Source organism: Podarcis muralis, chromosome Z (genome assembly GCF_964188315.1).
Source record: "Podarcis muralis chromosome Z, rPodMur119.hap1.1, whole genome shotgun sequence".
NCBI classification, from domain to species: domain Eukaryota; kingdom Metazoa; phylum Chordata; class Lepidosauria; order Squamata; family Lacertidae; genus Podarcis; species Podarcis muralis.
In genome coordinates this window covers 7877091-7890251 of record NC_135673.1, presented here as the reverse complement: position 1 = coordinate 7890251, position 13161 = coordinate 7877091, and the positions used below count along the sequence as shown (strand labels likewise).

The 13161-nt window shown below is 44.0% G+C and overlaps 1 protein-coding gene across 1 annotated transcript in view; it reads left to right on the top strand.

The window, feature by feature from the left end:
• The window catches only part of PAPPA (pappalysin 1), a 242765-nt gene that overhangs the window by 82126 nt on the left and 147478 nt on the right, over nt 1-13161 (top strand). Inside the window, exon 7 of the mRNA XM_028715818.2 lies at nt 1882-2389. Coding sequence (XP_028571651.2) covers nt 1882-2389 — 508 coding nt within the window. The remainder of the gene's footprint in view (nt 1-1881; nt 2390-13161) is intronic.

The window sequence follows — 13161 nt, the reverse complement described above, 5'->3', positions numbered from 1 at the left end:
CATCCTTGACCATTGGCCATGCTGGTTGGGCTGTTGGGAGTTGGAGTCCAGCAACATCTGGAAGCCATGGGCTCCTCATCCCTGCTGTGCAAATTTACCTGGGATTAAATCCATTGAGCTCAAAGGAGCCTGCTCCTAGTGGACCTGCATAGTATTGCACTATAAGACAGTTGAAGCTCAGAGCTCCCACAGTGGGAGGCAGAACACTTGACAGATCTGTGGCCCACTGGATGTTGTTGGGATGCAACTCCCATCATCCCTACTATTGGCCATACAGTCTAGAGCTGATGGGAGCTGGAGTCCAGCAACATCCACAGGACCACACATTCCCCATCTGTGGCACTGGAGATGTGGTACAGCCCCAAACACAGACAGACCTTTTCAGTGAGGAATAGGTCTAACTAGTTTGTCATGGCATGAGCTTTCATAAGGAAAAGTGATCCTGCTCCAAATAAATCGAGTCACTGTTGCATGCTATCTCTTTGTGGCCAAGCCTTCACTGCCTCATTCATATTTTGCAAAAAGAAAAGAAAAGCAAATGCGAGAAGATAACATTTCCTTTCCACTGTTATATTTGGCTGCATTGTCCTTTTCCACTTGTTTCAGTTTAATGTTGTTTTTATCTGCTTGTTACCAGTCCTTTGCTACCTTCTGTTGCATTTTCTTATTGCACTCCAGTCTTTTTAGCTTTGGAAGGGCAGGGGAGACAAATGATGGAAGGGTGAGGGTAATCTATGAAAAATTACACATCAGGGTAATCTATGAAAAATCATGCACGGTCGTGGGAAAAGTGAACAGGAGGGATGGGGGAGAAATTTTGTTTTGTTACTCCCTAATTTTCTCTTCCCATAACAGTATGTGAACTGAAACACCACAGTCACGCTTTGAAACTCACACTTCTCCAAATTTTGCAAAGCAATTCTACAGTCAAACAGTGTTTACAATTAACTCCCCACCATTTCTGAAGACCAGTGATTGTTTCATCAGACAAAGGCCTGGATATAGAGGAACATTTCTTCCATGTGCCTAAAGATATGTAACAAAGGCACCTGGTTAGCTGCCCTGGGGAGAGCATTCCACCTACAGGGAGCTACCACAGAAAAGTCTTGTTCCTGTGTTACCACCCTCCAGACCCCTCATGGAGGGGGCACATGAAGAAGGGTCTCAAGCGGTGTTACTGAAAACCGGATATGAAAGTGAATTGGGTTAGAGGAGGAATTCAGTTCAGTTTGCGTTTCTGTACAAAACCTCCTAAAAGAAATGCAACTAGCCTTTGACACTGGATGTGCATATTTTTATGGCCCACTTTATTTCTGTAATTATAAATTGTTTTAAACTGTTTCTGTTATTCTGTTCTAATATTGTGTTTTAATTTGTAACCTGCCCTGGGACCTTAGGATGAAGGGCAGATAATAAATTTAATAATAATAATAATAAATAATATGTACAGATTAACAAAAATAGCATACATAATAAATTATATTCTGCATGCAGAAAAGCATATATTAAGAGAAATTCACACTGAACTGCTGATGAATTTTCACGATGACTTTTTATTGCAAACTGATCCAGAAATGAGGAGAACTGAACTGAGGTTTGGAAATATGAGAATTTGAGAAAAACTGAAATTGACTGGCTTCTCCTTCCCTAGTGGATAGAGAGGTTTTTCTTCCAATGCAATAACACAATACTTGAGGTTGTCCAAGGAAATTGATGGGCAAAGGAAAGAAGCTTGTGGCCCATCAGTGTCCCATGTAAATTCTTCTTTATACAACATATAAATTACATTGTGGAAACTGAAATTTCAGGTTTCCAGTTTTATAAGACCTGTGCAGTGTTGAGGTGTTGTCTTCAACTTTACATTTTCTTTATGCTTTCAAGGTCCCCCTGATGTGGAACAGCCATGCAAGGCCAGTGTTAGAACTTGGAGCCCCAATTCAGCAGTCATCAAGCAAACCATCCCTCCTGCCTGTCCTGAACCCCAGGGCTGCTACTTGGAGCTAGAGTTTCAGTACCCGGTAATCCCAGAGTCTCTGACCATATGGGTGACCTATGTCTCCGATGACTGGCATTTTAGCGAAGCGGTGAATGACATCAAACTCTTAATGGTCAGTGGGCGGAACATATCCCTTGGCCCTCAGAACTTCTTCTGTGATGTCCCCATGACCATCAGGCTGGACTCCAAGAAGGTGAATGAAGAAGTTTGTGGCATCCAAATCTACACTTTGGATGAACAGCTGGAGATTGACGCCGCCATGATAAGCTCGGTCCCACAGAGCAAGCAGTGTGCCAACTGCCGACCTATCTGGTACAAAGTAGCCCGGGACCCTCCCTTTCAGAAGGGCTCTCCATTCATCATCTCAGACCTCAGCCGGAAATTCATGGACACGTAAGTACTGATAGCGCAAAGGCAAATAGCTCTTGGTTTTATTTGTTGGCGCAAAGCTTTGATCTGAGAACACTTCAGAAATGTGTGATTGTGGTCACCGTAAGCAGGACCTGCAACAAAATGTTATAGCACTCCTGTTCAGTGTTCCACCCACCCAGACATGCCCTGTTCTAGGATACTCCATGAATTCCTCCTCCCACCTTTTTGTGCTCACCCAGTCCGCATTGTGCTGTTTGGATTCCACCCCCTTCATTGACAATGTTATTTTTTCGTACTTCAGCAAACCTTCTGTTCCCCCCAAACCTGCTGACACTTCCCTCCTCTGCACAAATGATGTTGGTTTATCTATGTAAGGAGCCACACTTCAAGATATGAGTTATATTATTATAAGCAGTGAAATGTACTCCACCAGGCATCCCTATTTGGCCCTCAGAATTCCCCCCATTTGAATGGAATGAGTGTGTGTAAGAACTAGCCTTCTGTGCAAAGGTAGAATTTACATTCTTTGTTCCATCCACTTTTGCCTTTGTCCCCCGTCTGCCACTGGCCAAAAGGGAATTTGGCTCTCAGGCTAAAAAAAAAAGTGGCTTTCCCACCGCTGGAATATGGTAATAATTGCAAGCCAGTTTTCTGCTTGAAGAATGCCATGTGACTTGCATCAAGAGAGGCAATGAAGAATGGCATTCTGAGGACCTGTTTGAAGGACAGGGTAGGCATATCTTCGATAAACAAGTATGGTTTGATCTAAGCTGGGAAGTAGGACTGATTCAGTGAGGATATTGGACGTTAATGATGCCATAGGGTTAGAGACCCAAATTTGATTGGTGCAGAAGCACCAGAACAGTTAAAATTTCTCCTTGTCCTATCTACAATTTCCCTGATAGTACATACCAACATCTAAACATTTCCTACAATGTCAACAGGGAGAAGGGTTAAACCTCCCTCTCAAAATGCTATTCCTCCAATCAAATTCACAGCCCCTCCTCCTGCCCCAGTAGTTTCCTTTAGGGGAGGAAATGAGTATGCTTGTACGGTGTCAGATTCTGTGCTTTGGGATAAATTCTTCTGAGGCAGGAGAGCATGTCCATCAGGCCACTCTCCAGATGGCCTGTTTGGTGAGCATTTGTCCTGATTTGTTTGTGCAAATTTTGAAGGGACATAAGAAAACTGTTTACTGAGCATTCATTCTGATTTTTTGTGGGGAGATTATATGTATTTTTTTTTAAAAAAAAATTTTTATGTCTCAGTTTCTAAAAATACATATGGCAAGCAATCTCCATAGCCCCCCCCCCCCAAGAAACATTCCATGCATATGCAGTCAAACAGTGAGTTTGTAAGCAGTTTTGAACTGATTACAACAGTTGGGTATCTTCTGCTCTCTGTCTTAACAGATTGTCTCAGAGTGAGCCATGGGTGAGAGGACAACATTGTCCTTTCCAGCGTACTGAATAAACACATGTAATACAGTTTCAAAATCATCTTTGGTCTTTGCATTCTGAGCATTGTAGGATGCTTCATTGGTTTCTGCATAAGGGCTAGATTCCATATTCTAATTCCACAGTGCCTCTAGAGTTAAGTTGGTAGCTATTTTCTAATACTATATTAATATATTATATGACTTTTTGCCAAGTAATCATCCCCCTTTAAAGTACATTTTCCTGACACTTTCCTTATTGTCAAAAGTACACACACACACACACACACACACACAAACAAACAAACACACAAACAAACAAACAAACAAACACAATTTGGGGGAGGGGAGGGGAGTTGTTGCGCAGGACTTCCAAATCAACTGAGCAACCTGCACTTGCTGGTATGTGATTGAATCCCACCCATAAATTGCAAAAGTCTGGAAGTACCCTATGCCTCAAAAAGCCCCTTTCATGTTAAACCCACCAGGGGTTACTGAACCAAGATCTGAAGTACACCAAATTTCAGCTGTGTGCCCTTCAGCCAGTGGCATGGCTCCTTGCTGTGTAGTTTGCAGCTGCAAGCCAGCGCTGAAAGGTTGGAGCAAAGCGCCCTTGGAGAGGCCACAGTCAAGTCTGCCTCTTGCTGACTTGCATTTGGCTCTGGGTCAAACCTCTGTTCACAGAGGCTTGAGATAACATGGCCCCCTGCTTTGGGCAAAAAGAAGCATGATCTCCAATCTCCACTGAATGTGGTCAATTTGCTAGAGCTCATCCCCACAGCTGCCTCCTGCTATTGCATTCCTTCCCACTCATCCATCTCCAGACTCTGTCAGTCTGTCTTCTTGTTTTTCCCCCCTGAAGCCCTGCTAGCCAGAGGAACATTCTGACTCTCAAACATTCAGATGTGGCTGCCAGGTCCACCTGCTGGGGGCTGGGGATTAAAGTAAATGTAATGGCATGCAGCCCCACCCAAAATGAAACACAGAGCTTTGAGGAGATCTTAGCGCTGCTTCTTTTCATAGGAACATAAGAAGATATCTTATACAAGGCTGGGCCACCAGAACCATCGTATCTAGCACTGTCTGTTCTAGCTTGGGGAACCTTTTTTCCTGTTGGGAGCCGTGTTCCCTTGGGGAAAATCTCTTGGGGGCAACTTATGGGTGGCGGGTGGGAACAGAGTCATAAGGGTGCAGGGCATCCCATTCTTCTCCCTCTGCCACCATTTTCTCTCTTTTCTGCCCCTCTATCTTGCCACCCCCACACCCTTTTTGCCATCCCTTCTCTCCCTTTGCCCTCTCCCTTGCCACCACCTGCCTCCCCATTCTTTCTTTCTTTTTTCTGCCACCCACTTCTCTCTCTTTCCCCCTCTTCATTTCTTTGGGGGAAGGGCTGGAGCTCACTGGCAGAACATATTTCTATGTGGAGAGTCCCTCAGTCCTCAGCATCTCTCATGTAGAACAGTGATTATTTTCTCCCATCTGAAACCCAGAAGAGCCACTGCTACTCAGTCAAAGCAATACTTTGTTAGATGGACCAGTGGGTCTGATTCAGTATAAGGCAGCTTCTTCTTAGAGAAAGGGCTGTAATTCATAGGTAGAGCATCTGCTTTGCATCCAGGTAGGGCCTGGAGTCTCCCTATTTGAAACCCTTTGGAGAGTTGCTGCCAGTTGCTGCCAGTGCTCACTGTAAGACTGCTCCCTGTGTTCCTTCATCCCTTGCTTCATTCAGGCAACCCCATTCATGCCTTGACCTAGAACAAGTCCTGCAGATCCTGATTTGTGTCTGGAGCAATGTGTTGGTCCATTGGTTGCTGTGAGTTGTTGTTGTTGGGGGGGGGGGGGGTTGAGGCCAGTTGCAAATGTGATGGTAACAGTGGAGATTAAGTCAAGACACATAGTCCCTCCCAAGGGAAACATTATGGAGCATCCTTTCAGAAGAGACACCTTATTTAACTTTCTACATGCAGCTCTGTCCCTCCCAAGGTAGAGCAGATGTTCCTTCTTTTCTTATCTATAACCCTGGTAAATCACCACCCACAGGGCGGGCTCAAGATGTTTTGGCACTGTAGACAAAACACCCCAATGCCCCTCTCCAATGCTGCCTACCTCCGCAGATCCGGGTCCCCAGTCCCTCCTTACCCCTGCTGTCAGGCCTATGCTGCTTCCATACCTGTCAAGGCAACTGTACCCTCACCTGCAGCTGCGTCTCTGCTACCACCGTGACAGTGGCAAGGGCAAGGGCAACAGGGCTGTGTTGGCAATGTGGGTGAAGTCCTGGCAGGGCCGGCAATAGTGCAGTGGTGGGGGAGAGGCACATGGATCTGCCTCCTGAAGCAAATGGCTTCACCTCACCTAATGGACAGGCCACCCCTGACCTTCCCTATTTCCCAGTCCTGCTAACTGGGGGGCAAGAACCTTCTTAAAATGTTGTTAGTGTTACTTTCTCCCTCTGTCACCTGTAGTTCAGTCTTCACACAGTGCATGGTTCTTGACGCAGTGAATGGGCAAATGCTGCACTGCCTGGCAAACCTTGGTCTGTCCTCAGCTACGCTTCACCTGCCTGCCTTCTTTCTTTCCAGCCAGTCCAGAGGGTGGCACTGGCTGCCGGCTTCCTCTTCATTATTCCCCTTAAAGAGAATAGCAAAACTAAATTTAGTTGGCCCTTGCTTTCATTGGCTCTGGCTTAGCTGAAAGGCCTTTGCTCAGAAACGGAGCACTTGCTTTGCATGTGCAAAGTACCAGGCTCAATCCCTAGCTTCTCAAGGGGGGTCTGGGAGAGACCCATGCATAAAACCCTGGAGAGCCAGTCCCAGCCAGGGTATACAAAACCGAGCCAGCTTTCTTTGTATTCCTAATGTTTGGTCTCCCTGCCTTCTGCCCCTACCAGTCCCAATAGGCACCACTACACTGCTCACAGCTAAACGCTGGGATTTGCTGCCACAAGATTTGCAAAGCACCACCAACTGGGACAGTGTCAAAAGGGAACTAGGAAAAATCATAGATGATCATGAGCGATCAATGGGCTTATGGGCTTCCCAGACTCATCTGGGACCGATTGACCTGTGGGATTGCCTTACCCCATATGTGCCCACTACCCTTTTTGATGTGTACAACTGGCACTGTTGCAGGAAACTAGCACCATAGTCTCCACATAGAAATGCATAGCTGGCCCCTGAGATCCCAGCCAACCCCACAGCCCTGTGGCTTTTCGCAGAGATCATGCCTGCACGTGGCCTGTTTTGCCCTCCTGTCCATCATTCACAGGAGACGGTAAAATCCAGACATGGTAGTGTTAGTTTGCTGCCCCGCTTGTGGGATCCAAATGTTCTTTGGCACTCTTGCCTTTTAAATCAACTTCATAGTGAAAAGAGGGGTGGGATGTGCATTTGTCTGGGTTGAAGGGGCAGAGAGATTGTTGTGTGTCTTTTGCACCTGTTCCCTCTCTAGCCAAATAAGTGAAAATGCAGCTGAAATAACAGGAGAGCAGAATAGCCGTCTGAGTTTTGACGTCTTTCCTTTGTTTACTGCATACTGCACTACTACCCTGTACCTCCAACACACACAGAGCTTAGACTTCTGATTCAGACAAGGATTCCCTACGTTATCCAAGTCAAGCTTCTCACAGCCTTTTGGCATTTTGTTTTAAACACACACACACCCAGAGAGAGAGAGAGAGAGAGAGAGAGAGAGAGGAGAAGACAAAAACAGAAAAATAGACCTATTTGTACAGTAAAGAGATGAGGGCGGTCACTAATTCATGTGTCCTAGAATCACCCTTCCCTCATTCAGGGATTGTCAGAAGTGTTTTGTTTTTGATACACCTCAAAGGACCAGTGGGAACACAGAAAATCCTCCCTGGAAATCCACAACTGCTACTGGCCTTACCCAACCAAGCTATTCTCAGAGTATTTATATATTTAAATGGTGGAGTTGTGTGGTTGGTGGTTTTTTTTTGGGGGGGGGAGGTGACCATATAACAAGGTTGTGTACAATATAATAAGATCATAGAATCATAGAATTGTATAATTAGAAGGGACCGCAAGAGTCATCTAGTCTTTTAATGCAGGAATCACATCCTATACTACAGTAGTACATTAGTACAACATCAATATTGTACCACATTAACATAAATAGAAACATCAATAAAGACTGGTTGGTTGAATAAGAAAGAATCACATTGCAAAGGTATGTTGGAACAGAACAATTTTTAAAAGACATCTAAAATAAACGAGATGACTAATGCAGTAATTCTACTGGCAGGGAGTTCCACAGGGCAGGGCCTGCCACAATAAAGACTTGTCTCCTGGTAAAGGCTGACCAAGTCTTGGATGTGGGGAACCAACAGAAGTGCCCCATCAGAGGATTTCAGTTGCAGTGTCAGATAGTGATCAGATAGTCCTTAAGGTACTTTGGACACCAGTTGTTTAGGGCTTTATAAATTAGCACAAGATTCTTGAGCCTGGCCTATTAAAATAATTGAAGTTAATAAACCTAAGTTTCTCATGTACATTAATGCTAATGTGTCTAACTCTGAGTATGAGTAACATTTAAACCTACCTAATTAGAAATAATACCATCCTTTGAAATTTGCACTTTTTGCAGTTTTGCAATGCAGTTTTCCTGCCATCCAGTGTGTACAGAAACGCATCTACTAGGATAATGTGGGCATAGAAATGGATAGTCACTTACAAAAATGCAACATAAGATCACTTTCAAAATTGTGTACATTGCATACAAAAATTGCATACAAAAATGTGTACATTAGGAGACATTCATGCTAAAATGCTGATGAGTTTTCTGGACTTAAGCAAAAAGCACGAACAGGCTTCTTTGGAAATGTAGAGAACTGAATTTAAGATTTGAAAAGTGAGAAACCAAGATAATACAAAATTGGCAGATTATTCCATCCCCCGCATATTGGCTATTCACCCATTGATGCCGAAAACCCCACTCCCAACAGCCACACACGTACTGTTATTTTAAAGGAAAAAACCAGAGATGTTAAATCAAGGATGGAGGACCTGCCTCACCACCCAATATTTTTTGGACTTCAGCTCTCATCAGTTCAGGTCAGCATGGTCAGGGACTATGGGATTTGAAATTCACTAGCATCTGAAGCATCACAGGGTCCAGATCCCTGTGACACAGAAACCTATCAATTTCAGTTTCTCTCTCATACTTTCCCCCCAATATTAAATTTAGTTCTTGAGGGAGCCAGCATGGCAGAGGCAAATAGCACATCCTCCTTGCTGGTAATATGTTACCCAGGCATTGTGCATTATGTGCCCACAAGTGACAAAGTTCTTCCCAAATTCTGAATCCCAGAATCCTTTGCTTTTTGCCTGCCACACTGGTTGATTGGGAGGCACATTTTAATCTGCATTGAAGCTTTACTTGGTTCATCACCCTGGTTACCTGGTTAAAACTTAGTAGTACCAGTTTGTGTGTTTGAGGGAGGTGCTAGTAACGCAAAAGAGCCTTGATTTAAGGAGCCATTGGAAAGATTTCAAAAAGAAGGAAGAGCTGTTGGCGTTTTGTTATTTGTGGATTGCTCTAATTCCCCATCAACAGATGTCCAGCAAGAAAGGAGACCTTTCTGGTAACCCATTTATATGGAAGTCAGAACAATCATTACCCCTAAGTCAGTGTTCCAAAAGCCCATTAAAAGACAGGGGATATAGATCTTAAAACACCAACTTGCTTATGCCCTTAACTTTGAAGCAGGCTCATACACTAAAACAGGAACAGGAACGCATCAGGCTCTGTGGAGAGTGCATTTTGGCTATTGCAGTGCTCTCTGTCCCTTGTGGCTGGTGCCCATTGGGACTGGCAAGTCAGAAGGCAGAGAGGTCAATAATAGGTGGAGCCAGAGCCAATGGCAGGCGAAGCCAACTAGTTTATTTATTTATTAAATTTATATACTGCCTTTCATCATAAGATCTCAGGGCAGTTCACAGAATAAAATACAAGATAATAACACAAGTAAATAATTAAAACAGTTAAACAATAACCTCCGCTTCCCACAGGTACACATTAAAAAGCTGTAGAATATTAATCAGCCAAAGGCCTGGTTGAAGAGGAACATATTTGCACCTAAAAATATATAATGAAGGTACCAGTCAAACGTCCCAGGAGAGAACAGGGAGAGCTAGTACAGAAGTCAATACAAAAAATGCGCCTTCTTGTGTTATCACCCTCCAGGTGTCTCATGGAGGAGGCACACAAAGAAGGGCCTCAGATGATGAACACAGAGTCTGGGTGAGAGGCGGTCCTTGGGGAATTGTGGTCCTGAGCCATTTAAGGCTTTATAGGTCAAAACCAGTACTTTGAATTGCTAATAGGCAGCCAGTGCAGTCAGGCCAGGATCAGTGTAATAATAGGCTCAAACCATCTTGTCCCAGTGAGCAGCCTGACTGTCGAATTCTGCACCAGCTGAAGCTTCTGAACCATCTTCAGAGGCAGCCCCACGTATAACATGCTGCAGTAATCTAACTCTGAGGTTACCAGAGCATAGACAACAGTAGTTAGGCTATCCCTGTCCAAATAGGCGTGCAGCTGGGCCACCAGCCAAAGCTGATGGAAGGCCCTCCAGGCCACTGAGGCAACCTGAGCCTTGAGCAACAGCAAAGGATCCAGGAAGACCCCCAAGCTACATACCTGCTCCTTTAGAGGGAGTCTAACCCCATCAAGAGCAGGCAACCTCCTACCCAGTTGGTCTAGGGAACCATCCACTAACAGTGTATCTGTCTTGGTTGGAAGGAAGAAGACAGGCAAGTGGGGACTGGCTGCAGGCAGACTGAAGTTGGTGAGGCAATGTCCCATTTGCCCTAGTAGACCACCCTCCGCTGCTCTCTGTTAGAGAAAGGGGCATAGTAAGCAGAGGGAGAAAAGCGCTGTACACTCCCTGAGCCCAGAGTCCCTGATGCAGGCTGGAAGCTTGAACGCAAAATTGAACGCCACTTTGACCCTGTAATGACATTTTCCCCAGATGCAGAAAAGAATGGAGCAACACTTGTTCGTTGTTAACAATAATGTGAGTGCTCATGCCACTTCTCTGATAGGTGAGATTCTCCAAACAGCACAGCATGAATGTGGTTTTGCTTTCTTTTGCAAGGCGGCCACTGTGGTGAGACACTCCCCTGCTTTCAATGCTTTTGGTGTTTGCAAACGTTTTGAGGAGAACATTCTGCTTCATTTATGTGCGTCCCATAACTTCCAGATGAAATTCTGCGACATTTCATACTACAAATATTTCAGGGCAGGGAGTTGTCCCACTTTTGTTGCAATAGTGCCCCTCTTGACAGTGATAGTGTGGGAACACTGGGGAAGTATCACAGGACAACAAGTAAAGCAGAATGACATATGGATGGTCCAGTATGAATCCACTACAAATGCATCATTATTGCATCAGTGTCATGGTGCAAACAAGCAAGCAAAAACAGTCTGGAGGGCCCCTGATTTTATTTATAAATATACAGTTATGTGAGTGTTGTGAGTGTCGGTGGAGGCACAAGAGTCCATGGCTTCCACATCAGAACACTAGAAAGGTCCAGCCACCGTCCCAGAATGCTGCTAGCTTACAGAGCTGAAATGTGACTCTGTCTCACTTCTCTTTCCCCCTCTTTGACAAACTACAGTTTGTTCCTCTACACAGACACCTGGTTTATACCATCCTTGCACAGGACTGGGAGGAGATAAGAACATTTCATATTGGGTATCTCCTAGGTGTTGTGAAGGCTTGAGGTGGGTGGGGAACCTTAGGCCTGGAGGATTAATGTGGCCCTCCAAGCCTCTCTATCTGGCCCTTAGGACTCTTTCCCTCCTTTCCAGACTTTACCTAACACTGCTCCTTGAGTGTTTTTTGGCTGGCTGGAATGTGTCTTTGAACTGTGATAGTGCCTCTTGCTTCTTTATGTGGATGTGCAATGAGAACTACTGATTTTTCCATGGCTGCAATGTAAAGCAGGGGCTCTCTGACATTTCAGACCTTCTTGCATGCAATGCATGTGCTCTGTTACTGAGCTTTCAGCTTTCCTGAAGGAATTCCACAAACAGCAGATCGCATGCTTGGATCCCACAGACTGGTGTGTTTCCTTTTGCCCTGTAAAGAAGTAATGGCACTCTGTCACTGATCACAAGCCTGCAAGAGATGCTAATCTGTAAATCTGGTGGTACATGCTCATTAGGAAAACAAAAAAATCGGAACTGAACCTTAGAACCTGTTTTTAAGCCCCATCTCTGGGGTGCTCGCTTTAGCTGAGTGTGCAGTGGATGGATGTTAACAAAATCAGGTCTATTAATTGTGCCAGAAAGGTTAAGGTGGCTAGGTCAAGTGGAATGATTAGATGATGGAAGTCTACTGAAAAAGTTATGTCAGGAATTCACTTGGAAAGAGACCAATAAATGGGCTATACAACTTTTAGAAGACATCTGAAGGCAGCCCTGTATAGGGACGTTTTAATATTTGATGTTTTATTGCACTTTTATATTTGTTGGAAGCCGCCCAGAGTGGCTAGGGCAACCCAGTCAGATGGGTGGGGTACAAATAATAAAGTTGTTGTTGCTGTTAAAAAGACAGAGGATTTGGAGGAGCCATGAGCAGTAAAAATGAGGAAAAAAATCACAGAAAGCAATCATGGAGGATAATTTTAAAATTAAATGCTATATTTGTGATGAGAGGAAGGGAAGATATTGTTTTGATTTTTGGGTTGTATCCAGTGTTAGCACTACTCTAAGTAGACCCATTGAAATTAATGGGCAACACCAAGTTAGAGTCATTCATTTTAATGGGTGTACGCTGAGTAGAACTTAGTTGGACCCATCCCTTTGTATTGAAGGTGACCTCCAGAAGAGCAATTGACCACACACGGCAGGTGTAAGGTATCTTTGGCCCCTCTAGATGTTGCTGAACCACAACTATGATGCCCACCCATCCATGCTGGGACTCTTGGGAGTTCTTCTTCTTTTTAAATAAATAATTTTTATTAATTTAAATTACACACTTATACAAAGAATTTACAATCTCATACTACAAAAAGAGAATTAAAGAAAAAAGAATTAAGAAAAAAGAAAAGAAGAAAACACAGAAAAAAGAAAGAAGAAAAAGCAAATTTATATACATAAAAAACTCAATCTTCCTAATTAATACTTAATTAAACACTTAAATAAAAAAGACTTCTGAAAAAACGAGTCTTCCAATCATTCTCATTGTACTGTTTATACTGTCTTTTTTTCACACAGTTTTATATTCTTTAATATTGTTCCGGTCTACTCCACAAACGGGGAGTTATAGTTCAATAACATCCAGAGTGCCAAAGGTTCCCCTAACCTGATACATGCACTAAGTCTTTCTAAGGAG